Source organism: Oncorhynchus keta, chromosome 14 (genome assembly GCF_023373465.1).
Source record: "Oncorhynchus keta strain PuntledgeMale-10-30-2019 chromosome 14, Oket_V2, whole genome shotgun sequence".
NCBI classification, from domain to species: domain Eukaryota; kingdom Metazoa; phylum Chordata; class Actinopteri; order Salmoniformes; family Salmonidae; genus Oncorhynchus; species Oncorhynchus keta.
In genome coordinates, this window is record NC_068434.1 from 35917564 (window position 1) to 35942844 (window position 25281).

The 25281-nt window shown below is 41.1% G+C and overlaps 1 protein-coding gene and 1 long non-coding RNA gene across 3 annotated transcripts in view; one reads left to right on the top strand and one right to left on the bottom strand.

Annotated features, from left to right (window-relative positions):
• Window positions 1–4140: 4140 nt before the first annotated feature.
• Window positions 4141–25281, top strand: part of iqgap2 (IQ motif containing GTPase activating protein 2) — a 73248-nt gene continuing 52107 nt past the window's right edge. Inside the window, exons 1-2 of the mRNA XM_052461677.1 lie at window positions 4141–4198; window positions 13793–13892. Of these exons, the coding sequence (XP_052317637.1) occupies window positions 4153–4198; window positions 13793–13892 (146 nt within the window). The 5' untranslated portion in view covers window positions 4141–4152. The remainder of the gene's footprint in view (window positions 4199–13792; window positions 13893–25281) is intronic.
• Window positions 5219–7415, bottom strand: LOC118393328 (uncharacterized). 2 transcript variants are annotated; one of them, XR_008064004.1, is made up of 3 exons: window positions 7197–7415; window positions 5596–5696; window positions 5219–5491 (listed from the first exon to the last, which is right to left on the bottom strand). It is a non-coding gene; the product is annotated as an uncharacterized LOC118393328 (long non-coding RNA). The 2 variants fall into 2 exon arrangements; XR_004827540.2 differs by lacking the exon at window positions 7197–7415 and adding an exon at window positions 6568–7185 and having other exon boundaries at window positions 5223–5491.

Here is a 25281-nt window from a genome sequence, read left to right on the forward strand (position 1 = left end):
CGTAGCTAGTGGGCATTACGCATACCACGTAAAGACATGACATCTACCCCTGGCTTTGGCCTTTTAATAAAAATAAAAACATTCCAACAAAACAAACAGATAAAATGTCAAGTGAAATTTTACGTGGAATATGGAGTTATAGACTTCTCTCACACACACCCTGCAACATCAGCACAGCAGAGACAAGAAAGAACTTGGGCAACACAATACATGATTACAGGCAGGCATATCAAGCTGCACTGCTCTGGCCTAGTTACATGTCATGGCTGCAGGTGGCCTAACGCTAAGGGCGTTGGGCCTGTAACTGAAATGTCGCTAGGTCGAATCCCCGAGCAAGGTGTAAACTCTGCCTAGGTGCCTTTGAGCAAAGCACGTAACCCTTATTGCTTGTGGGTCACCATTGATAATGGCATTTCCAATTCACACATGCATATTAATACACACTTGTACATGTGTGAAATAGGGCATTTATGTAATCCACCGTTGCTGGGACAATGCTGGAATGGAAAATTAAATATCTGAACAAGTAGGGTTTAGGTTGGCATGATAGTGTGTAGCCAGCATTAATTTATCGTCCCTGTCCATAAACCCATTCTACCAGGAACTGAAAAGCATGACTGGCAGCAGTAGGCTTCAGAGGTGGTCAGACTAGCATGAAGTGAGCTATATGAAATTATGTTATCAGAAGGACCCTCTACCCCCTTTATACAGTAGTGTATACCTTTGACCAGAGCCCTATAGGCCCTTAGGATGCATTACCTTTGACCAGAGACCTATAGGCCCTTAGGATGCATTGCCTTTGACCAGAGCCCTATAGGCCCTTATGATGCATTACCTTTGACCAGAGCCCTATAGGCCCTTAGGATGCATTACCTTTGACCAGAGCCCTATAGGCCCTTAGGATGCATTACCTTTGACCAGAGCCCTATAGGCCCTTGGGATACATTACCTTTGACCAGAGCCCTATAGGCCCTTGGGATACATTACCTTTGACCAGAACTCTATGGGCCCTTATGATGCATTACCTTTGACCAGAGCCCTATGGGCCCTTATTAGGACCAGGCCTGTGGCCAAAATATCATATCACAATATGTTCTCAAAAAGAATGTAAGGTACGGCAACCATTGTAATTGTTTTATACTCAACCAAACTAAGACAAAACTGACAGTGAAGTAGCACAATTTGTATAACTTTTCATTTGTTTAGCACTGTATCAACATATTGTTAAAAATGTATGTGAGTCGATACTGGTATACCTTAAGATACAATATATTGCCCAGTCGTAGCCCTTATAGAGCTCTACTTTTGACCAGAGCTTTATTGGTCCTGGTCCAAAGTAGTGCACTCAAGGGGATAGGGAGCCATATGGGACTCAGAACCTCTTCCACCTGGCTGACTTCAAGCTTGGTGTGTAAAGTGAACCTCTGATGTCCAGAGTTGGGACCAAGTCACTATGAATCGAGTCACAAGCAAGTCTCAAGTAACAAGATCCAAGTCAAGTCCAAAGTAGAATAGGTCTTGACTCAAGTCAAGTCCAAGTCGTGGGTTCTAAGAGCAAGTCAAGTTGAGTCACAAGATTTCAAGTCAAGTCTCAAGTCAAGTAAAACATTTTTTTATACATGCAATGACTTTTTCAACTACAAAACTTTTTATTGAGCCTACCAGATAGCCCATTTCATTATTTTGTCTACAACACATTTTGATGATGTATTTGTTAAATAGGGACCTTGTAGCAGTGGTAAAGGCATGAAATCAGCAGAAGGCAAAGCAGGTTGACATGTTGAATGTGTAGATGTACAGTATTTACAGGTCCTGGTGATCCAATGGTGAAAGCACCATATCATACAAAATATACAAGTAGATTTACCAAATTTACACCGGTAATAGCCCAAAAGAAATAGCCTCGGGTAGAGGGCAAGACTGTATAGCTTCCCCTTAAGAAACCAACTCGAATCTGTAACAGAAGCTCAAACAGGTAGGCCTACATAATGTAAGCAATTGGACCCCAGGATCATACAAGTAGCCAATAGGCAATTACAACCAATAAACTGGTTCTACAATGTAAAAGGCCATTTCCATGTGCACTGCACGTGTAACCGATAGATACATTTAAAAACATGAACGTGAGTGTGTGTACGTAAATTGTAGTCTTTTGTCTGTAATATGTTTCGTTGTGCCGATTCCCCAGTGAATCTATTGAGATCCTAATAAATCAAATCCACATCCATTGTAACATTGGTAAACGTTACAGGGATGGAATAATGAAACGCTAGCAATTATTTTAGTATCAGATGGAATATCACATAGGGCCTATGCACTTAAACGTGTGAAAGCAAGAGCAAGCGTTTCAACAAGAGAAAAACAGCACTCTCCACTGGTGGGAATTTGGAGAGCGCAAGTGAAGAGTCTCGACTATGGTGAGTCTTCGCCACAGTGATAATTCATTTTAAACCAATTCCAAATGCAAGCTTCATAAGTAAATTATACATTTCATGCAATTGTTACATACCAAAATACCAGTAGGCCTATGCTAGTAATTGTTTCCCCATTGCTGAGTTAATATTCTTGATCAGAAAATTATTTTTTAAACTGCATATTTATTTATTATGGCAATCATTTCTTCCTATAATCTGACGTTTGCGCTTTACCAGATCCTATATCTGTTCCCTAGCTCACCCCCGACCTGTATTGATTGACAGTTGTCTAGTTCAACCAGAGTGCCGAGTGTGCGGTTCACTAGCCGATCTGTTGCAGTTTTTTTTGCAGATGCAGTGCTGCTGTCGTCCACATAGACTCTGTGACATAAAATGAGTGACAAAGCATTACAAAAACTGGCCACATAAATTCAAGGTATCAGTCTTAAATCAAAGTCGAATCCCAAGTCTTGAGGCTCCAAGTCCAGGTCAAGTTATTGTATTTTCTATCAAGTCGAATCTCAAGTCATAAAATGTGTAACTGGAGTCAGACAGTCCAAGTCATGTGACTGGAGTCCACAACTATGCTGATGTCTGCAAGCCAAGTGTCATGTCATCCCAAACTATCCATGCATTTCTTGATATACCAACTACATCAACTTTTAAAAAACGACCCATTTATTCGAATGTTTCCATAGACAAGATAGCCACCACATCTTCACCTATTAATTTGCCATCTCGAGGCTATTTTGCAGTGGTGTAAAGTACTTACGTAAAAATACTTTAAGGTACTACTTAAGTCGTTTTTTGGTGTATCTGTACTTTGTAATTTATATTTTGGACAACTGTTACTTTTACTCCACTACATTCCTAAAGAAAATCATGCAATTTCTACGCCATACATTTCCCTGACACCCAAACGTACTTGTTACATTTTGAAGGTTTAGCAGGACAGGACAATTGTCTAATTCACGCACTTAAAGAGAAAATCCCTGGTCGTCCCTACTGCATCTGATCTGGCGGAATCACTAAACTCAAATGTTTTTTTTTAATTATCTGATTGTTGGAGTGTGCCCCTGACTATCCATAAAAAAAATGTATTTAAAAAATCGTGCTGTCTGATTCGCTTAATATAAGGAATTTGAAATGATTTATATATCTACATTTACCGTTGATATGTAAGTATATTTAAAACCAAATACTTGTTGACTTTTACACAAGTATAATTTTAATGTGGGTGACTCACTTTTACTGGGGTCATTTTCCATAAAGGTATTATCAAGTATGACAATTATGTAGTTTTTTCACCGATGCTATTTTGTCGCCAATATTCTAGCAAGAGAGGGACGTCATGTCATGATAAATTGACCACCAGGTGGTGCTAGAGACGGCTAAAGCATTAATGCGGTCTGGTCAGTTCAGAGCGCACCCACTGTGAACACTTGCACTGGACCAGAGGGAAATTGAATGACAAGCTCTTTCTGACATGATTCCTTCAAGGGTGAAGGCGATGGGAGTTCTGCTGAGCGAGTGATAGGAGGCATGCGGTGCATTTCGACGGAAAGGAACTTTAGAAAACTGTTTAGCCGCTGCTATTGATAGTGGCACCACTACAAATGAGCGTTTTTGTTGTTTCATATTGAACTTATAACTCGAGGTGCGGTTTATGGTTTGCTGCTAGCTAGCGTTGGTTTGACTGGACATTCACTAAGTTTATAACCGAAGGAACCGAGGCAGGATGTACTATGAAGAAAAAGCTAATTCACACAAGCCACGTTATGGAAGTAAGTAAAAGTAACCCGTTTGAAAATAAATTCAATAGACATTCAGTGGTTTTGAAACGAGTGGTTTTGTAAAGGCTGTTTTGGGGCGAACCACACGCGCTTATGCACCGCAATAAGTTCAATGACGAGCAGTTCACCGTATGAAATGAATGAAATACGGTTTAATAAATATAATTAAATTTGGACTCTTACGCATTTAGGTGTAAGATTTCAGAAGCCTATCACATTGTGATATCGAACTTGGAGTGTCTTTTTTTATTGAATGAATGCAATCTGGTTATTGTCAGACAATTTGTGTCCTGCACCCCATACCCATGTCCCTCAGACAGACAAATTGCCCGTCGCAAACAACTAAACGTTGCCATTAAGGCCTTACAGTTGTGACATATAACCTTACAGTAATATGACTAGTCCTAGTACACAATTAATGTAGTCGACAGTCCAGGTCCTCAGACAGAAGGCATTTTCGCAGTGGTTAAATATTAACTTTTTCTATTACTGTTAAGAAATCCACACCTGACTTCTGCGTGGGTATTACAGCAATTTAACAGTCAATACATCTCCTAAGGTTTCAAACGACAATAACATGTTTACCTGTTTGTCACTTTAGACCTGTGTGTTATTGACAACATTTCAACCTATGCTCACTCAGATCTGAGAGCAATGGCAAAGTGCAATGGTGTGAGATTCAATCAGGTCAATAGTCTTTTCTCTGAGACAAACCAGTGAATAGCGTAGCTGTCAGCTATAGTGGAAATGCCTCAAACTGTTTGTTGGCCTGACATTGTTGTTTTCTGTTTTAACATGAACTCTGACTCCAAGGGTCCAAACAGGAAAGGTTGAAGGTATTGTTTGCAGTGGATGTGTCATTAACACAACATGAGTTTATTATTGGAAGGGCAGAGGTGGTCCTTACTCCTTAGAGGCCTCTAGGACCTGTTCCGAAATGGACCTGGGGCTTTCCCATCTGACTCAGATATTCATAAATAAATTTTGAAAATATTGAGACCCGTTTGGAACGGACACTAGAACTACACTTGTTTTGCATAGACCTGGTCAAACCCGATCCGAGTGAGAGAAGCAGCAGCAAAGTCAATTTAAGTTACTTTATTAACCAGAGATGATAAAGCACGAGGTATAGAGGTGACGCTCTAGCAGGGGCCTTGCACACAGCAAGCTACTGTGAGTGACACTAGGAGGAGGGAGCCCCACGCGTAGAGGCTCTATGACTGTTGCCTACTGCTGCTTTGGTGACTCATGTTTGGCCAACATCAAGCTACACATGCCACTCTTCTGAAAAACAAAGAACAGCAGGGTCAATTATGCAATTCCTCTTTCTCTACTGCTGCAGTCTCATTCGGGTCTGTATGGGTCCTTCTGGACAAGATTACACACACCCGTGACAATCATATCAGACCCGTGACATTTATTTAGAATTCTGGATCCGGATCCGCTCGAGTCCCAGATCGGGTCTTGGGTCTAGGTTCTGTATTGATTCCTTTGGGTCAGCGAGCCCAAGCGGATTATTATGTTCAGATGGTGGTGGAAACAAATATACAAAAAGGAAAACTATTAACAGGCATGCCTAAACTAAAGAATCAAAACGAAAGGACTCATGGCCACCAAACAAACCAACAGCCTCACGGTTTGCAAGCTGGGACACTGACTGGCGATCCCCAGATCATCAGCATCTTCGATGAGGTTTAACAGCGGTTGGCATCCAATAACTCTTGCTATACCTACTAGACTTGAGGGATAATTCCCCTATACTTTGCTTGAAAATAAGAAATGTATATAAATTAAACAACAAATACCCTACCATCTAACCACATACTCGTACATCCTAATACCCCTGCAGCTGCCACCACAACCTCAATTTTCTGTGACTTACGTTTCATCCCTGCAGTACAGTTAATAACCATTACTATAAACAAATCAAATCTTACTGAAGCATATCGCTTGTTGGCATATCCCTCTGTACAGATCTACTCCTGTCAGGATCCCTCCCCCTTGACCCATTTTCCTCTACTTTCTACACTGTCTCAGCATATGACAACTTCTGGAAACCTCAACCTGCCTCTCTCGCACCAGACATTTCTGATCCCCAGCCCCATGGGCACCCCTACAATTACTCATAACGACTTTCCCCAATGCTACACATTCCTTTGTCTCATGCCCTTCTGCAGACTTCTCACACCTAGGAACCTCCCTCCTACTCAGTACTGCCACATAAGCTTGACACATGCAACAATGTAATGTATTCGGCACAAAAGCTCATACAGGATAACTTATTTATAACATCACTTTATCGGACAGACTCAACATCAAAACTCTAAAGAACAGAAAATGACTTCTGTTTCACCACTCACCCCACCCTGTATGCGTCGCACCAAACGACGAGCATCACAAACACCGGGAATCTTCCCCTTCAGTTGGTCAACTTTCACATTTACCGCTACCCCAGTAATCACTCCTTTCGACGGCACCTTTTCTTTTGAGAGCACAACAATTTCTCTCTTGTCCCCATTTGTTTTTAACATGGAGCACCTGCTCCCTCTGACCAGCAGAAACTAAATAAATCAATAAATTATTACCAGACCACTTCTGGTTACCTTCACCGATTCCACAGCACCAAACTCTGTTTTCTCCCACCCCGAAACCACAAATGGGTTTGCCGCTTTTTCCAAAAATGTCACTCCTGCCGTCAGACTTTTCTTTATCCTGACCCTCAGTGCAAGCTTCAGGCTCTGAGGACTTCACCACACCCTACCCCCTCCGATACCTCTCCCTCAATCACTTCCATGTCTCCTCCTGTCTTCGGTTTGGCATACAGCTCAGACTGCTTATACTTTCTACCATTCTTCTTTAACAAACCATCCCGTCTTTTCCCCACAATTTTTAACAAATTCAAGCTCTCCCTCACTCTTTGACATCCTATGCCTCCATTCCTCCTCTGTATTCTAAGTATACATCTCCTTATGATAATACTGCACTTCACCTGACATCTTGTTCCCGCCCTCTCAAGGGATGCCATTTTCCTTTGATGACCCCGTTAATTGGCATCACCTGTCCTTATCAAGGCTTTGCAGTAAAGCACTCGGACATGGTTGCTGCTGCACCCTGGTGGAATGGAGTTTTGTAGTGAGATGTAGTGTGCGGTCTAGATTACCAAACCTATTTGAGAACAATTGATTATGTAGCCTATCTGATTAGTGATGCACACCTCTGGTCTTGGAAGGCAACACCGTAAGCTGTTTTTTGAGTCAAGGCCTTTTAATCAGAGACTGATTTAAGACCTTGGTAAGCAGGTGTATGGGGTTTCTAGCCAATCAATAAACCATAATTGATCAATTAAAGAGCGGAGAGAAACTAACACTAGCATGACTGTTGCCCTCTATGACTGGACTTCCACACCCCAGAGCAAGGTGGTACTGTCTCTCTTGGCTACACCTGGAGCCCTTTCTCTGTATTTGTAATACTATGGCATGGGCCCTTAGCACCTCGTGTGTCTAGATTTGTCACTCCCTCAGGATAGAAAAACATTACCTTAACAAGGAATGAGTCATCAAGTCTATAAATCATGTCCAGTGGTGTTTAGGGACGGGAATTGCCAGGGACCTCACAATATGATATCACGATACTTCGGTGCCGACACACTATGTATGCCGATTCCCACGACTTAAAATGATATATGCATGACTATTAGATACTGTGATTTTATTGCAATAATGATGTTCCTCACATTGCTCACCATATGTCTGCTGCAGAGGGACAAGGGGGAGCCATGAGAAAAATAATAAAAGTGCTGAAAACAAATTGTCTCCCTATTTAAAAAGAAGATGGAGAGCAAGCTATGAAGGAGAAATACTATTTTGGTGCAGGTACAGCCAACGAAGACAAAAATAATATTGCGATTATTGTCAAAGCAATATGATATATCGTCAGAAATAATATCCCGATGTGTGTGTGTGTGTATTTATTCTCCCTTCCCTCCATTACTACTGGTGTTCTGACAGATGAAGGAAGCGACAGATTAAATATGGCCCAGCACAGTCAACAGGCAGGCTGGCCTTCCATGTAGTGTGTGTAACGGATGTCCTGGGGATCCAATGCCTCAGGGTTGAGCGTTTACCAACACTCTGGTCCAGTGGCCTTCAGGCTGATGGATCCTATGGTCATAGATCTTACCCTGGTCCTTCTGTAAACATTGCCTTGTGCCTTGAAATTCCGTTACCGAAAACACACATCTTTAACATATTTTCTAATTTCTCTCTTATGTATTTATTTGTAATACAGATCAGGGACCGTGATGAAATTATATCACCACAATTCTGTTACCGGATGTTATCCCACTTCATTTGCTGTAGTTCAATAACCAAAATAGATTATTTTTCAAAATCAATATGTCATATCATAGTTGACACCCCATTCACTCTGCAGACATCATTGAATCTTAATTTGGAGGTGACATTTTAGTTTTTGGAAAACGTGGACATAAAATACTGAGGGAGATTGTACTGAAATGCGAAAATCTGAGTTTCAGCTAGGGCTGTTGCGGTGACCGAATTACCGCCACACCAAGTAATGACTGCAGTAAAATTCCACGTGACCATTGAGTCACGGTAATCTACTCTTATGCACTCTGGACATGCATGTAGTACTTAACTTGCTAATGACCATCAGGTCCTAATGGCCTGGTACTCAGGCCAATCGTTATTTCCCCCCTCGTCAATCTACACACAATACCCAATAATGACAAAGCAAAAACAGTTAAAAAATATAATAATAATATAATGTTTACTTAAGTATTCAGACCCTTTGCACCTTTGGCAGCAATTACAGCCTCAAGTTTTGGGGTATGACGCTACAAGCTTGGCACACCTGTATTTGGAGAGTTTCTCCCATTCTTCTCTACATATCCTCTAAAGCTCTGCTGCACAGCTAATTTCAGGTCTCTGAAATGAGAGATGTTCAATTGAGTTTATGTCCGGGTTCATTGCCCTGTACTGTCCTGTGTCACAACCCTCTCATGTGTCTGTCCATCCGCCCCACCCCACCCCACATATTTTGGTTTTTGGCATCATCATTTCAGGGTGAACAGACCCTTTATTAATTCACCCCTATACTAGAAGTGCAATGGCTTGTCCAATTAAGTAATGTTTCAAGCAGACCCTTGTGTCACAATTTGCCCCTCAGTAAGACTATGATGAGGTGTGTGTTGTAGTTTTTGGGTGAGCTTGTCTTTGTCACCTGCCCCAGTGCGAGTAGGCTACAAGAGCTACAGGGCTAGATGTCATTGGAATGGCCCAATAAAGGGGCACCAATTAGGCCTGATTTCTGCTGGGATTTGTTAACAAGAGTTCTAGGCCTAATTTGCAATGCTCACCAAGGTGTGTGTGTGTGTGTGTCTGTGTGTGTGTGTGTGTGTGTCTGTGTGTGTGTGTGTGTGTGTGTGTGTGCGAAGTGTCAGCAGTATACTCCGTTATTCTGAATGAATGGGCTTTGCAGAGATGTAGCCTAGGCTACTCAGTCATCTGAATTGTCTTGTCTCTGAGCCTGCCAGAGTAGAGGTCGACCGATTTATGATTTTTCAACGCCGATACCGATTTTATTGGAGGACCAAAAAAACAGCCGATACCGATCAGTCGGCCGGTTAATTTTTTTATGTATTTATTTATTTGTAATGATGTCAATTACAACAATACTAACTGAACACTTTTATTTTAACTTAATATAATACATCAATAAAATCAATTTAGCCTCAAATAAATAATGAAACATGTTCAATTTGGTTTAAATAATGAAAAACAAACTGTTGGAGAAGAAAGTAAAAGTGCAATATGTGCCATGTAAAAAAGCTAACATTTAAATTCCTTGCTCAGAACATGAGAACATATGAAAGCTGGTGGTTCCTTTTAACATGAGTCTTCAATATTTCCAGGTAAGAAGTTTTAGGTTGTAGTAATTATAGAACTATTTCTCTCTATACCATTTGTATTTTATATACCTTTGACTATTCAATGTTCTTATAGGCACTTTAGTATTGCCAGTGTAACAGTATAGCTTCCGTCCCTCTCCTCGCCCCTACCTGGGCTCGAACCTGGAACACATCGACAACAGCCACCCTCGAAGCATCGTTATCCATTGCTCCACAAATGCCGCAGCCCTTGCAGAGCAAGGGGGACAACTACTTCAAGGTCTCAGAGTGAGTGACGTCACCGATTGAAACGCTATTAGCGCACACCCCGCCAACTAGCTAGCCATTTCACATCGGTTACATTAGCCTAATCTCAGGAGTTGATAGGCTTGAAGTCATAAACAGCTCACTGCTTGAAGCACAGCGACGAGCTGCTGGCAAACGCACAAAAGTGCTGTTTGAATAAATGGTTTTGAGCCTGCTGCTGCCTACCACCGCTCAGTCAGACTGCTCTATCAAATCATCATAGATGAAATCATAGACTTAATTAGGGTGGCATCCCTAAGTCTAAATATTGCTGTTACATTGCGCAACCTTCAATGTTATGTCATAATTATGTACAATTCTGGCAAATTAAGTACAGCCTTTGTTAGGAAGAAATGGTCTTCACATAGTTCGCAACGAGCCAGGCAGCCCAAACTGCTGCATGTACCCTGACTCTGCTTGCACAGAATGCAAGAGAAGTGACACAATTTTCCCCAGTTAAAATAAATTAATGTTAACAGGCAATATTAACTAAATATGCAGGTTTAAAAATATATACTTGTGTATTTATTTTAAGGTGTTGATGTTTATGGTTAGGTACACATTGGTGTAACGACAGTGCTTTTTTTTGCGAATGAGCTTGTTAAATCATCACCTGTTTGGAGAAGTAGGCTGTGATTTGATGATAAATTTAACATGCACCGCATTGATTATATGCAACGCAGGACAAGCTAGATAAACTAGTAATATCATCAACCATGTGTAGTTAACTTGTGATTATGGTAAGGTTGATTGTTTTTTATAAGATATGTTTAATGCTAGCTAGAAACTTACCTTGGCTTCTTGCTGCACTCGCGTAACAGGTAGTCAGCCTGCCATGCAGGCTCCTCGTGGAGTGCAATGTAAGGCAGGTGGTTAGAGCGTTGGACTAGTAACCGGAAGGTTGCAAGATGGAATCCCCGAGCTGACAAGGTAAAATTCTGTCGTTTTGCCCCTGAATAAGGCAGTTAACCCACTGTTCCTAGGCCGTCATTGAAAATAAGAATATGTTCTTAACTGACTTGCCTAGTTAAATAAAGGTAAAAAATAAATAAATAATAATAAATCGGCCACAATCAGTGTCCAAAAATACCGATTGTTGTGAAAACTTGAAATCGGCCCCAATTAATCGGCCATTCCGATTAATCGGCCGACCTCTAGTCTTGAGGGTACTTTCAGTCAGTCGCCCCAGTAACTTTGTGGTCTAATCAGTCTGCAGAGTTAACCAGTTAAGCCCTTTAATAATGGTCCACCCACTACACGCCTTCTACAGACTGAGTTGCAGCATAGACATGCACTCATCAGATGTAGAATACATGTGTATATACTCACCTCACACTCTCCATGTACTGTACAGCCTCAGTAACTGCCACTTGGGCCAACCAGTCCAATCCTCCCTGTTAGGAGGCCCAATCTCAGGAGCTGAATGGTATTTGGTATTTTATTAGGATCCCCATTAGCTGTTGTGAAAGCAGGAGCTACTCATCCTGGGGTCCACAACTTCATAGCCAGTTGCTGTAGGTATTAGGTAGTTGTTGTTGAAATTGTTATATTCCATGTTAGATTTTGATGCACTTTTGGGAACTAGAAGCTCAAAAGCATTTCGCTACACTCGCAATGACATCTGCTAACCATGTGGATGTGACCAATACGATTTGATTTGACACAGAACATTATTAGACAAGAACAGCTCAAGAACATAACTGCATACATATCGGTACATATCTTGGCGTTTTGCTGTGAGGTGTTGCTTTGTTTTTTTTTAACCAGGTTTGCTGTTCATTTGAAGGGAGATGGGAGTTCTGTGCAATCATGGCTCTATATAATACTGTATATTTTCTGGAATTTATTCTGCATAACTAAAATGTTGGTTATTTTTCATTTTTTTAAACAACTAATTGACCAAGTAAGGTTAAATTATTTGATTTGCATTTTGTTCTGTTTTTTTTTCTGTGAGCTCAATGCTGCACTGCAGTTTCTCGAGAGATCAATTGGATCATGCCCAAACTGTGCGATGTAGTAGGGAGTTGCAGTTTCCAACAGGCCAATGTTGCAGAAAATGTGTAAAGTACAATGACCATTATCCATTGCGTGGCCACTGGTCCGGTCTGTTTCCTTTACGCCTGCTACGTAAGAGATACGAATGCGTGATCAAGAGGGGATACATAGAGAGCTGTTGCTTCGCCAGGTATTGGTATTCAGCAGTCATAATGGTAGGCCTTATTTACTTTGAAGAACTACTAAAATTGTGATATTTGTCAGACAGCATAGGCAGCAGCTCTATGGAGATGAGTTGACTTGGAGTGAAAATTAGAGTCAAATAAAACAAATGTAATACACAAGTGAACTATTTTATTAAAGGACTCTGAATAACTGTTGGTTTATATGTGAAAACCAGTCATTACCATCATTGGACTTTCATTAATTGTTTTATTCTGTGTTATAGCATTCAACCCACATAATGCATAGTGTATTTTTATTGTGAAAATTGTGATTATTTTTTAATAATCGAAACCGAACCGACCTCAAAAAGCACTAATCGGTCAGCACTAGGATTTGAGGACTTTGAAAAGACCCCTGATTACATGCCTAGTGGGATAAGTGTGTGTGTGTCAGAGCTGTGTGTAAGTTGACTGCAAACAATTGAGAATTTTCAATAATGTTTCTTAGAGAAAGAAGTAATGCTTTTAGTTAAGAGAGATATTAGTCTTCTGATTTCAGTGAAGAGCAAGACGTATCGCTCTGTTCTGGGCCCGCTGCAGTTTTTCTAGGTCCTATTTGCAGCACCTGAACATATGACTGGGCAATAATCAAGATGAGATAAAACTAGAGGCAATGTTCCAATCAGTGTGTTCCAATCAGCCAGAAATAAAGGGATTTGATTGGATTAAGCAGAGTTCAGGCGCATCAGGGGGAGGGGATCTCATTAGTGGGCAGGTAAATGTCAACTCAGCTGAATCACTTGCTCCTCTGACTTCCTCTGACTGCCTGTTTTAAGTGGCTCTCAGGCTGCCCACTAACTCCTCTGTTCACATGCAGCTCTCAGAGACCCAGTAGACCATGTGATTTAATGTCAACTCTGTCTGAATACTGAGGTTGTAGTAATAGGAGGAGAAGGTCAAGTAATGCAGATTTCTCTTTGGAATATTACTGTGTTATAAAGCGAGGTAATACTGTCCCAAGTATCATACTACTAGGCAGGTTTTTGATTATTATTATTTTTTTAAGAAAGAATCATATGTTGTCAGATTTTTTGTTTGTCAAACCCAACATTTGAGGTAAAACGCCAGATAATCCTCTCCCTCTCCCCACTGGCCCGTGTGCATCATGCTGTAACTGTAAATAGTTAGTTCATGTTTTGTTTCTGTCTGCAGCCATTCAGGACGATGAGAGGATCTCGGCAGAGGAGATGGACGAGAGGAGACGACAGAACATCGCCTACGAGTACCTCTGTCACCTGGAGGAGGCCAAACGGTAAGAGAGGAGGAGTAGTGGGAGGAGAGGCATGACATGAGAAGGGGCAGTAGATTGTGATATATTGAGTGGCTTTTTGGTGTGCATGTCTGGTCTCTTCAGAAGACAGCAGACTCTTATGCAGCTCATTGGAGTGTGTGATAAGCAGTTGAGTACATGACTCAAAAGACAGACTAGCGCTCCTGCTGATAACTACTGATTCTGCTGGGGATTCAGGTAAACTAACTGACATCTAAGAGAGCTTGGTTCCCATTGGACTAAAGGGAGAATTGACGTTCGTGCTTGAGATGCTTAAGAGGACAGCTATTGTAATCTCATTCACACTTTAGAGCCCACAATGTCAACATGGGGCCACTACTGTAGTGTAGGAAATATAGTCAAGATGTTGACAAGGTTATAAATAATGATTTTTAGTTGAAATAATAATTGTGTCCTTCAAACTTTTGCTTTCGTCAAATAATCCTCCATTTGCAGCAATTACAGCCTTGCAGACCTTTGGCATTATAGCTGTCAATTTGTTGAGGTAATTTAAATTGATTTCACCCCATGCTTCCATGATGGGCACTTCTCAATAGGGTTGAGATCCAGTGACTGCTGGCCACTCCATTATAGACAGAATACCAGCTGAGTGCTTCTTCCCTAAATAGTTATTGCATAATATGGAGCTGTGCTTTGTGTTATTGTCCTGTTGTAGGAGGAAATTGACTCCCAATTAAGCGCCGTCCACAGGGTATGGCATGGCGTTGCAAAATGGAGTATTAGCCTTCCTTCTTCAAGATCCCTTTTACCCTGTACAAATCTCCCACTTTACTACCACCAAAACACCCCCAGACCATCACATTGCCTCCACCATGCTTGACAGATGGCGTTAAGCACTCCTCCACCATCTGTTCATTTATTCTATTGTCTCACGAATGTTCTTCTTTGTGACCAGAACACCTCAAACTTAGATTTGTCTGTCCGTAACACATTTTTCCAATTTTCCTCTGTCCAGTGTCTGTGTTCTTTTGCCCATCTTAATCTTTTCTATTTATTGGCCAGTCTGAGATGTGGCTTTTTCTTTGCAACTGCCTAGAAGGCCAGCATCCCTGAGTTGCCTCTTCACTGTTGACATTGAGACTGGTGTTTTGCGGGTACTATTTAATGAAGCTGCCAGTTGAGGACTTGTGAGCGGTCTGTTTCTCAAACTTTACACTGTAATGTATTTGTCCTCTTGCTCAGTTGTGCACCGGGGCCTCCCACTCTTTCTATTCTGGTTAGGGCCAGTTTGCTGTTCTGTGTTTTATGCGTTTTATGATATCTTCAGTTTCTTGGCAATTTCTCACAAGGAATAATCTTCATTTCTCAGAACAAGAATAGACTGACGAGTTTCAGAAGAAAGTGTTTCTTGACATTTTGAGCCTGTAATTGAACCCACAAATGCTTATGCTCCAGATACTCAACTAGTCTAAAGAAGGCCAGTTTTATTGCTGCTTTAATCAGAACAACAGTTTACAGCTGTGTTAACATAATTGCAAAAGATTTTTCTAATTATCAATTAGCCTTTTAAAATGATAAACTTGGATTAGCTAATACACCGTGCCATTGGAACACAGGAGTGATGGTTGCTGATAATGGGCCTATGTAGATATTCCATATTTTAATGGATGAAAAATGTGGTGTTCTTTCAAAAACAAGGACATTGCTAAGTGACTCCAAACCTTTGAACGGTAGTGTATATTAGAAAAAAGATTAGTGTGAAGGATTCTTAATCCAGTTGGTTGATGACATACAGTAATAAAATATTGGTTGATGAAAAAACAACATTGACATTTCCTGAGAGCTTTGAGCGTATCTGATACTGAACCACTTCCTGTCCTCTGTGTGAAGGCACCTAACAGGAAGCGTCCCCTCTCGTGTTCTGGCATGCTTTTTTTAGGACTTCCCCACCACACCTCTGCAAGCAACCCAGAATAATCATACCAAAATCCAAGCTGCTATATCTGTACCATGGTTATATCACCAACCAGTGGGTGGTTTAAACACTTCTAACGTGTATGTGTCGAGGTCAGAGTTTGCTGTGCACTGGTATGACTGCATTGGCCCCCTGGTGGGATTTTGGATTCAAGTTTGACTGCAGAATGTGGACTTGGATTTGATAGAGAACAGAGAATTGGTGCATATGTAGTATCTTAATTTGAACAGCCTGTTGCTGGAGAACTTTCCTGCAATGTAAAACTTGTGTATTTAAGGTTTAAAAAGGCTTCTGAAGTTTAATTTCTACTTTTTTCCTCATGAAAAAAGTATCAGCCCCTACAAAATTGTCCATTCATAACCCATATAATAATTCACATTTCCTTTTGCTGCAGGATTATTTTTCTGCTGTAGCAAACTTTCTCAAATTAAGATCCTACATCTGTAGTGGTATCAATTGTGACTTTATTGGTGTCATGGATCTGTGTCTCTGTCAAAGTGTAATATGGAGTCTGTTGACAAACTACTCTGTCCTGTTAACCTGGAAGAGACAGCCCTCTCACCACGCACCTAGACAGTAGCAGGCAGGGTTGGGTAGGCTACTTTCTAAATGTATCAGTTACTGGTTACCTTTCCAAAATTGTAATCATTAACATAACTTTTAGATTACTTTCCCCTTAAAGGGGAATCGCAGCTTTTCCAACCTCATATTCATTATCTCCAGCACAATACCAGTGTCTACATATGTGAAAAATATACGTTTCTATGATCTGTAGTTTAAAAAAAAGATAAGAGACATGTCCCTGAGTGGCCCAGCCAGAGACCGGACTTAAACCTGATCTAACATTTCTGGAGAGACTTGAAAATAGCTGTGCAGTGACACTCCCCATCCAACCAGACAGAGCTTGAGAGGATCTGCAGAGAAGAATGGGAGAAACTCCCCAAATACAGATGTGCCAAGCTTGTAGCGTCATAACCAAGAAGACTTGAGGCTGTAATCGCTGCCAAAGGTGCTTCAACAAAGTACTGAGTAAAGGGTCAAATACTTATGTAAATGTAATATTTCATTTTAAAAAAAAAGTATTTGCAATAAAAATGTGCTTTGTCATTATGGGGTATTGTGTTTTTAGTCAATTTTATAATAAGGCTGTAGCGCAACAAAATGTGTGTGGTAGATTTATGGATGCCACCCATTAGAAAAAATACGGAAAGGTTCCGTATTTCGCTGAAAGAATAAACGTTTTGTTTTCAAAATGAGAGTTTCCGGATTTGACCATATTAATGATCTGTGTGTTATTATGTTATAATTAAGTCTATGATTTGATAGAGCAGACTGAGCGGTAGTAGGCAGCAGCAGGCTCGTAAGCAATAATTCAAACAGCACTTTTGTGCGTTTGCCAGCAGCTCTTCACTGTGCTTCAAGCAGTGAGCTGTTTATGACTTCAAGCCTATCGACTTCCGAGATTAGGCTGGTGTAACAGATGTGAAATGGCTAGCTAGTTAGCGGGGTGCGTGCTAATAGCGTTTCAATCGGTGACGTCACTCGCTCTGAGACCTTGAAGTATGTGTTCTCCTTGCTCTGCAAGGGCTGTGGTTTTTGTGGAGCAATGGGTAATCGATGCTTCGATGGTGGCTGTTGTCGATGTGTTCCAGGTTCGAGCCCAGGTAGGGGCGAGGAGAGGGACGGAAGCTATACTGTTACACTGGCAATACTATAGTGCCTATAAGAACATCCAATAGACAAAGTTATATGAAATACAAATGGTATAGAGCCTATAATTACTACAACCTAAAACTTCTTACCTGGGAATAATGAAGACTCATGTTAAAAGGAACCACCAGCTTTCATATGTTCTCATGTTTTGAGCAAGGAACTTAAACGTTAGCTTTTTTACATGGAACATGTTTCATTATATATTTGAGGCTAAATGTATTTTATTGATGTATCATATTAAGTTAAAATAAGTGTTCATTCAGTATTGTTGTAATTGTCATTTACAAATAAATAAATGAAATAAAACTGATTTAATTGGTATTGGCTTTTTTTGGTCCTCCAATAATCGGTATCGCGTTGAAAAATCATAATCGGTCGACCTCTAGTCTATATAAGGTCAGAGTTAAAACCAAGCCGAGACAGGATTGTGTTGAGGCACAGATCTGGGGAAGGGTACCAAAACATTTCTGCAGCATTTGAAGGTCCCCAAGAACACTGTGGCCTCCATCATTCTTAAATGGAAAAAGTTTGGAACCACCAAGACTCTACATAGATCTGGTAAACTGAGTAATCGGGGGAGAAGGGCTTTGGCCAGGGAGGTGACCAAGAACCCGATGGTCACTCTGACAGAGTTCCAGAGTTTTTCTGTGGAGATGGGAGAACCTTCCAGAAGGACAACCATCTCTACAGCAGGCCACCAAAAAGGCCTTTATGGTAGAGTAGACAGATGGAAGCCACTCCTCAGTAAAAGGCAAATGACAGTCTGCTTGGAGTTTGCCAAAAGGCACCTAAAGGACTCTCAGACCATGAGACACAAGTTTCTTTGGTTTAATGAAATCAAGGTTGAACTCTTTGGCCTGAATTCCAAGCGTCACTTCTGGAGGAAATCTATCACCGTTCCTACTGTAAAGTGTGGTGGCATCATTATGCTGTGGAGATGTTTTTTCAGCGGCAGGGACTGGGAGATGAGTCTGGAATGATGAACAGAGCTTGAGAGGATCTACAGAGAAGAATGGGAGAAACTCACTAAATGCAGGTGTTGCCAAGCTTGTAGCGTCATACCCAAAAGACTCGAGGCTGTAATCGTTGCCAAAGGTGCTTCAACAAAGTACTGAGTAAAGGGTATGAATACTTAGGAAATGATATATTTCAGTTTTTTTATACATTTGCAAAAATGTGTAACTTGTTTTTGCTTTGTCATTATGGGGTATTGTGTGTAGATTGAAAAAACAACAAGAATTTAATCAGTTTTAGAATAAGGCCTTAACATAACAAAATGTGGAAAAAGTCAAGGGGTCTGAATACTTTCCGAATGCACTGTACATTTGTTAATAGCCATCCACAACGACCTCAATTTGTAAGGCAAAATTGCTAAATGAGAGAACAGCAGTATGATTCACATCAATGCACTATGTAGATATAAAAAATGTAAGATATCTCTATCAGCTGTAGTAGGCTACACAACTGCTGTCGTACTTACCGCCAAGCGTTTATTCAAGTTTGATATTCTTTGGATGCCGACAGCAGTCGCACCATTGGAAGACATAACTTGGACTGTAGACTACCAAAGCCTATTCCTGCTCTTCCCACAATCTATCAAACACATTTGGTGTGTTAGTGGTCTCTGTCTTGTGGTCAGACTCGATTAGGCGGAACCTAACCTTTAATAAAGGTTAAATAAATAAAAATCTGTGCAGCTTTTTTTCAGTACTGATTTGAATTATTGAGAGAACCAAGGTGTCGTTTTTTTTTGTTGATCTGATTACAATATTTTTGTTGGTACTGGATTGCAGTTAGTTTTTTGGGGGGTAATCCGTTACTCCCCAACCTGGTAGCAGGACATGCCTCTTTCCCCCCCACACACACACACACACGTTACTTCCTGTGGTGTTTCTCTTGGAAGCACGGCTGATTTCCCATCTCTCTCCTTCATCACTGGTAAAGCCTCTACTCTGGGAAGCCTGTCATCTAGGATTCGGGTTCTGCCTGCTAATCAGGCTATTAGTGACTGAGTCGGGCAGCGGGATTAGGGCCTGTCTAACCATGCTCTGCTCTGCCTCCATTCTGGGGTCAGGAGTCACAGGCACAGGGTAGGCATGCAGCCCCAGTCTAATCGGCCCATCTCCCACACCCAGGAGAATGTCTTGACTATAACAACTAAACAATGCTGCTTTTGTCTTCTCTGCAAATGAGGTTAATGTGGGTCCCAGGTATGATAACTAAGATAATACAGTGGTATTGTGCCTCACACCTGCCCTGTGCCTCACACGTTACAACCATAGTTTACCGTAACAGCCGAGCAAAAGGGCTTACTAACAAAGACCAGACGTTAGACATTCATTTACAGAATGTATGCCTACCTCAAGTCTGTTTAACCAAAACTATAGTGCAGTGATAACACTGCACTGGTACCAGCCTTGTACGGCACATAGCTGCTGATATAGGCTAGGCATAAGCCTAGACATTCTTTTACAGACTCCTAGGCTGTCAGCCGGGCGACACACCCACTCTCTCTCACACACAAAACCACACACACCCCCTGTGGTAAAGGGGGACTTTGTACCTGTAGTGCTGAGTAAACAATCTGTCAGCTTGCACATGATGTGTTTTTTTATATGGAGTCATTTCGTTTTTACCCTTCACTTCATCAATTAACTTTTAGTTACGTTTTTATAAGTTGGGCAAGAAATGGGCCTATCAACTATAGAACTTTGGGGGAAAAAGTGTTTGTCTTCCATTTTGTCTGATCTTTGATAATTTATTTAAGCCTAAATTATATTTTGACTAACTTAGCTAAAGTAGCATTAAGAGCTGTCTTCAAACATGCAAAAATACCCTCCGTGCCACTAGTATCACACATAACATAACATGGGAGGGGAGGCTTACGGCGGATAGTACATATTGTACACATACAATTACTGTAGTAGCGCGTGGCTAAACAGTTTAGTTTAGGCTAATGTGGACTGGTGTGGGGTGTCTCCTTTTGTCCCAGAGAGCAGTAGGCAATATGTTGTTTAGCCTGGCCACAGGTCTGACAGTAACAATGACAGGAAAGAGTGGCTGGGGAGTTGTAAACACTGTTGTTGGACCTGTGCTCCAAGCAGCTGTATACAAACAACCACATTGTTTCACTCCAGGAAGTGCAGTTTCAGAGGCTGGAGGGCTTTGTTACTGACTGAGCCTGAATGCTCCTCTCTTTGACTTCAACTTACCCTGTTTCTTTTTCTTGCTCTGTTGTTCCCCCACAATTAAATCGGGGAGGGGACTGTCTGGATCTGTCTCTCCGCCCGTTCATATGTTAGTCACACGCGATATCTCAGACAACACTGGCCCGATTTTAATGAATGTTGCGTCTTGTCATAGAGATCCGGCATTTAGAAAATTACGCTGATTAGCCAGATGGTGGTGCTATAAAAAGATTGAAAATGCAAACTTTGAAAGGTCATGCCCCTCACCCCATTTGACCTAAAGTCTTCAAATTCAGTATACGGGTCCCTCTTCAGTATACGGGTCCCTCTCCTCACAAGGGTCAATTTCGCTTCAGGGGTCCATAAGGTCTGCTATGATCGGTTTTCTGCCATTTAGAATTTTGTGAAAAACACTTAAAATGCTACTCTTCTGGCACCGAATGACCAATCTGCATAAAACTTAATATGTTGCTTCTGTGGACAAAGGTCTCTGAACGCAATATTTTACAGACTAATACATAAAACAACATGGTTGATATTGACCAATAAACATTCACATGGGCTTGGTCTAGCACATAAATGTATATAAATCAGTCAATTACAGTATATTCGTATGGTAACAATTTGTTGCAAACACTGTCAAGACTCAACATATGCAAGAACATTCATATCGACCACAAGCTGGTGCTATAACGGGCACATGTTTGTCTTTGAATCTGTTTGACGCAGAGTGCTAAAATTTGGCACACATGCTCAGGGATATGAGTCTAGCTAACCCACTCGATATTCAGACACCGCTGACCCGATTTTGTCAACTTATGTGGATGATGTGTCTTGCTACAGAGGTCAGTTTTAACAAAATGTTATTACACTGATTGGCCCAAGGGGGAGTAATCAACTGTACGTACAGTTGAAGTCGGAAGTTTACAAACACTTAGGTTGGAGTCATTAACTTGTTTTTCAACCGCTCCACAAATTTCTTGTTAACAAACTATAGTTTTGACAAGTCGGTTAGGACATCTACTTTGTGCATGACACAAATCATTTTCCCAACAATTGTTTACAGACTGATTATTTCACTTATATTTCACTGTATCACAATTCCAGTGGGTCAGAAGTTTACATACACACACAAAGATGACTGTGCCTTTAAACAGCTTGGAAAATTCCAGAAAATTATGTAATGGCTTTAGAAGCTTCTGATAGACTAATTGACATCATTTGAGTCAATTGGAGGTGTACCTGTGGATGTATTTCAAAGCCTACCTTCAAACTCGGTGCCTCTTTGCTTAACTTCTTTCCGATTAACATTAATTCATAACCTGCACAGGTGTCACACAACTCAAAAATAGTGATAAAATAAATTACTTGCCTTTCAAGATCTTCATCTTTTTGCAATCCAAAGGGTCCCAGTTACACAATGAATGGTCGTTTTGTTCGATAAAGTCCTTCTTTATAGCCCAAAATGTCCATTTATTTGGCGCTTTTGATTCAGAAATCCACCTGTTCCAATTTGCCCAACATGCCTACAAAGGAATCAAAAAATGTACCTGTAAACTTTGTCCAAACAACTCAAACAACGTTTCTTATCCAACCTCCGGTACCCTAATATGTAAATAATTTAAAAAAGTTAAGACTGAATATACTGTGTTCAATACCAGAGAAAAAGAACAAGGAGCACGCTCTCATTCACACGCGCCAAAGAATTAGAGTCCTTCTGAGGGACACTTCGAAAGAATACAAATACTAATTCAGTTTTCAAAAAACAAGCAGGAAACAATTTCTAAAGACTTGACATCTAGTGGAAGCCATAGGAACTGCAATCTGGGTCCTAATTATTAGACTTTCCCATTGAATGACCTCAAAAAAGAAATTTCCTGGATGGATTGTCCTCTGGGTTTCACCTGCCAAATCAGTTCTGTTATACTCACAGACATTATTTTAACAGTTTTAGAAACTTTAGATTGTTTTCTATCCAATACTACCATGCATATCCTAGCTTCTGGGCCTGAGTAACAGGAATTATACTTTGGGCACCTCAGTCATCCAAACTTCTCAATACTGCCCCCTAGCCTTAAAAAGTTAACATCATGGGAAAATCAAAAGAAATCAGCCAAGACCTCCACAAGTCTGGTTCATCCTTGGGTGCAAATCAATCCCAGAACAACATTGAAGGACCTTGTGAAGATGCTGGAGGAAACCGGTACAAAAGTATCTATAGCCACAGTAAAACGAGTCCTATATCAACATAACCCGAAAGGCCACTCAGCAAGGAAGAAGGCACTGCTCCAAAACTGCCATAAAAAAGCCAGACTACAGTTGGCACCTGCACATGGGGACAAAGATCATACTTTTTGAAGAAATGTCCTCTGGTCTGATGACACAAAAAGAGAACTCTTTGGCCATAATGACCATTGTTCTGTTTGGAGGTAAAAGGGGGAGGTTTGCAAGCTGAAGAACACCATCCCAACCGTGAAGCACGGTGGTGGCAGCGTCATGTTGTGGGGGTGCTTTTCTGCAGGAGGGACTGATGCACTTCACAAATAGATGGCATCATGAGGTAGGAACATTGTGGCTATATTAAAGCAACATCTCAAGACATCAGTCAGTAAGTTAAAGCATGGTCACAAATGGGTCTTCCAAATGGACAATGACCCCAAGTATACTTCCAAAGTTGTGGCCCTGACCTCAATCCCATAGAACATTTGTGGGCAGAACTGAAAGAGCTAGTGCGAGCAAGGAGGCCTACAAACCTGATTCCGTTACACCAGTTCTGTCAGGAGGAATGGGCCAAAATTCACCCAACTTATTGTGGGAAGCTTGTGGAAGGCTACCTGAAATGTTTGACCCAAGTTAAACAATTTTAAAGGCAATTTTACCAAATATTATTTGAGTGTATGTTAACTTCTGACCCACTGGGAATGTGATGAAAGAAATAAAAGCTGAAATAAATCATTCTCTCTACTATTAGTCTGACATTTCACATTCTTAAAATAAAGTGGTGATCCAAACTGACCTAAGACAGGAATGTTTACTAGGATTAAATGTCAGGAATTGTGAAAAACGGAGTTTAAATGTAGTTAGTTAAGTGGTATGTGAACTTCCGACTTCAACTATACATTAGTCACACGCAGTATATCAGACACCACTGGCCCGACTTGGATGAAATTTAGGTGAATGATGCGCCTTGCTATAGAGATCTGTCATTTACAAAATTGCACTGATTGGCCAATTGGCATCATTCGTAGGAGACGACATGTTTACTGTTACTTTTTTTTTGTCTCTTTTTCCCATCTCGCTCTTCTTATTCATTATGCATTAATACTCTTCCTGTCCTTTACATCAGGGAACTACAACGCCCATGTGTGTCACTAACCTTCCCAGCGTTGTATCTATACCCTCTTCAAATTCCCCTCTCCTCCACTACATCAGCTCTAGCCAGTGCACAGTACAGTAAGCTGGCCCTCTTTCCAACCTGCTATGCAACCAACTCTCATGAAGTGTTCACCGTCATCAGACGGACATAGTATGATGTGCTGCTATCTCTATCAGCCACCCACACAAAGCCCTCTGTGCTTCCAGTCACACCTCCTCTATTATTGACTTGTTATTGTGGTTATTTTTGCAAGGGCCAGCCTGGTTGTGTTTTTCCTTTAGTCCCCTGGGCCAGTTCGGTAGTCACAGTACTGCAGTGAGTGGAAAGTGGCCATGGCGCCGTTCCAAGATGCTAGATTTTCATTTGGTCATGTTAGTGCAGAAGTGTGCCGATCTGACACAGCGCATTACTCCCAATGCACAGACCGGACACTCTGTGTGTGTGTTACTCATTCCACAACAAATGTGGTAGAAACGGGCTACAAATTGCTGTATGTGAAGTGTAAGTTATCCTGTTAGTTTATCAGTAACGTTGTACCTCCTTGTTACTGATTTTAAAAATGACTTGCTTCATGGGATGCATGAGGCACCAGTCATTCTCCAGTCCTGTTGCCCTAATTCCCCAGTTTTCCAGGACAATTATGGCCCAGAATGACCGCATTGGACCAACTTATATCTGAGCCCATATTCACAAAGTGTCTCAGAATAGCAGTGCTGATCTACTATTAGGTTCTTTCTGTCCATGTAATATTATCCATTATGGTCTTAAAGGCTAATCTGTTCTTCGATCAGCACTGCCACTCTGAGACATTTTAAGAATACAGGCTCTGGTTTCACTGAATGGTACTGGACTTAACTGGTGTTGGTTACTGCACCCTCAAAGGCTAAATGTGCCAAAGGTGTTCATGTTCCTGTTATTTTAGCCCAGGCCAAGAGGCAGACCTGTTCTTGTCATCTACAAGTAGTCTGTTTTGCTGATCGTTTTTGCATTCTATTTATGAAGAGTTGCTTTTTCTGTGTCCGTCACATCCTCTCACGTTTCCTTTGATATACAATTTGCTGTAATAATACGTCACCATAAACTCTATCTTGGCATTCGCCAGCGGGGTTTTGGTGAAGAATTACAGCATATTATCACTTTAGCTATTCCCCTTTAGCA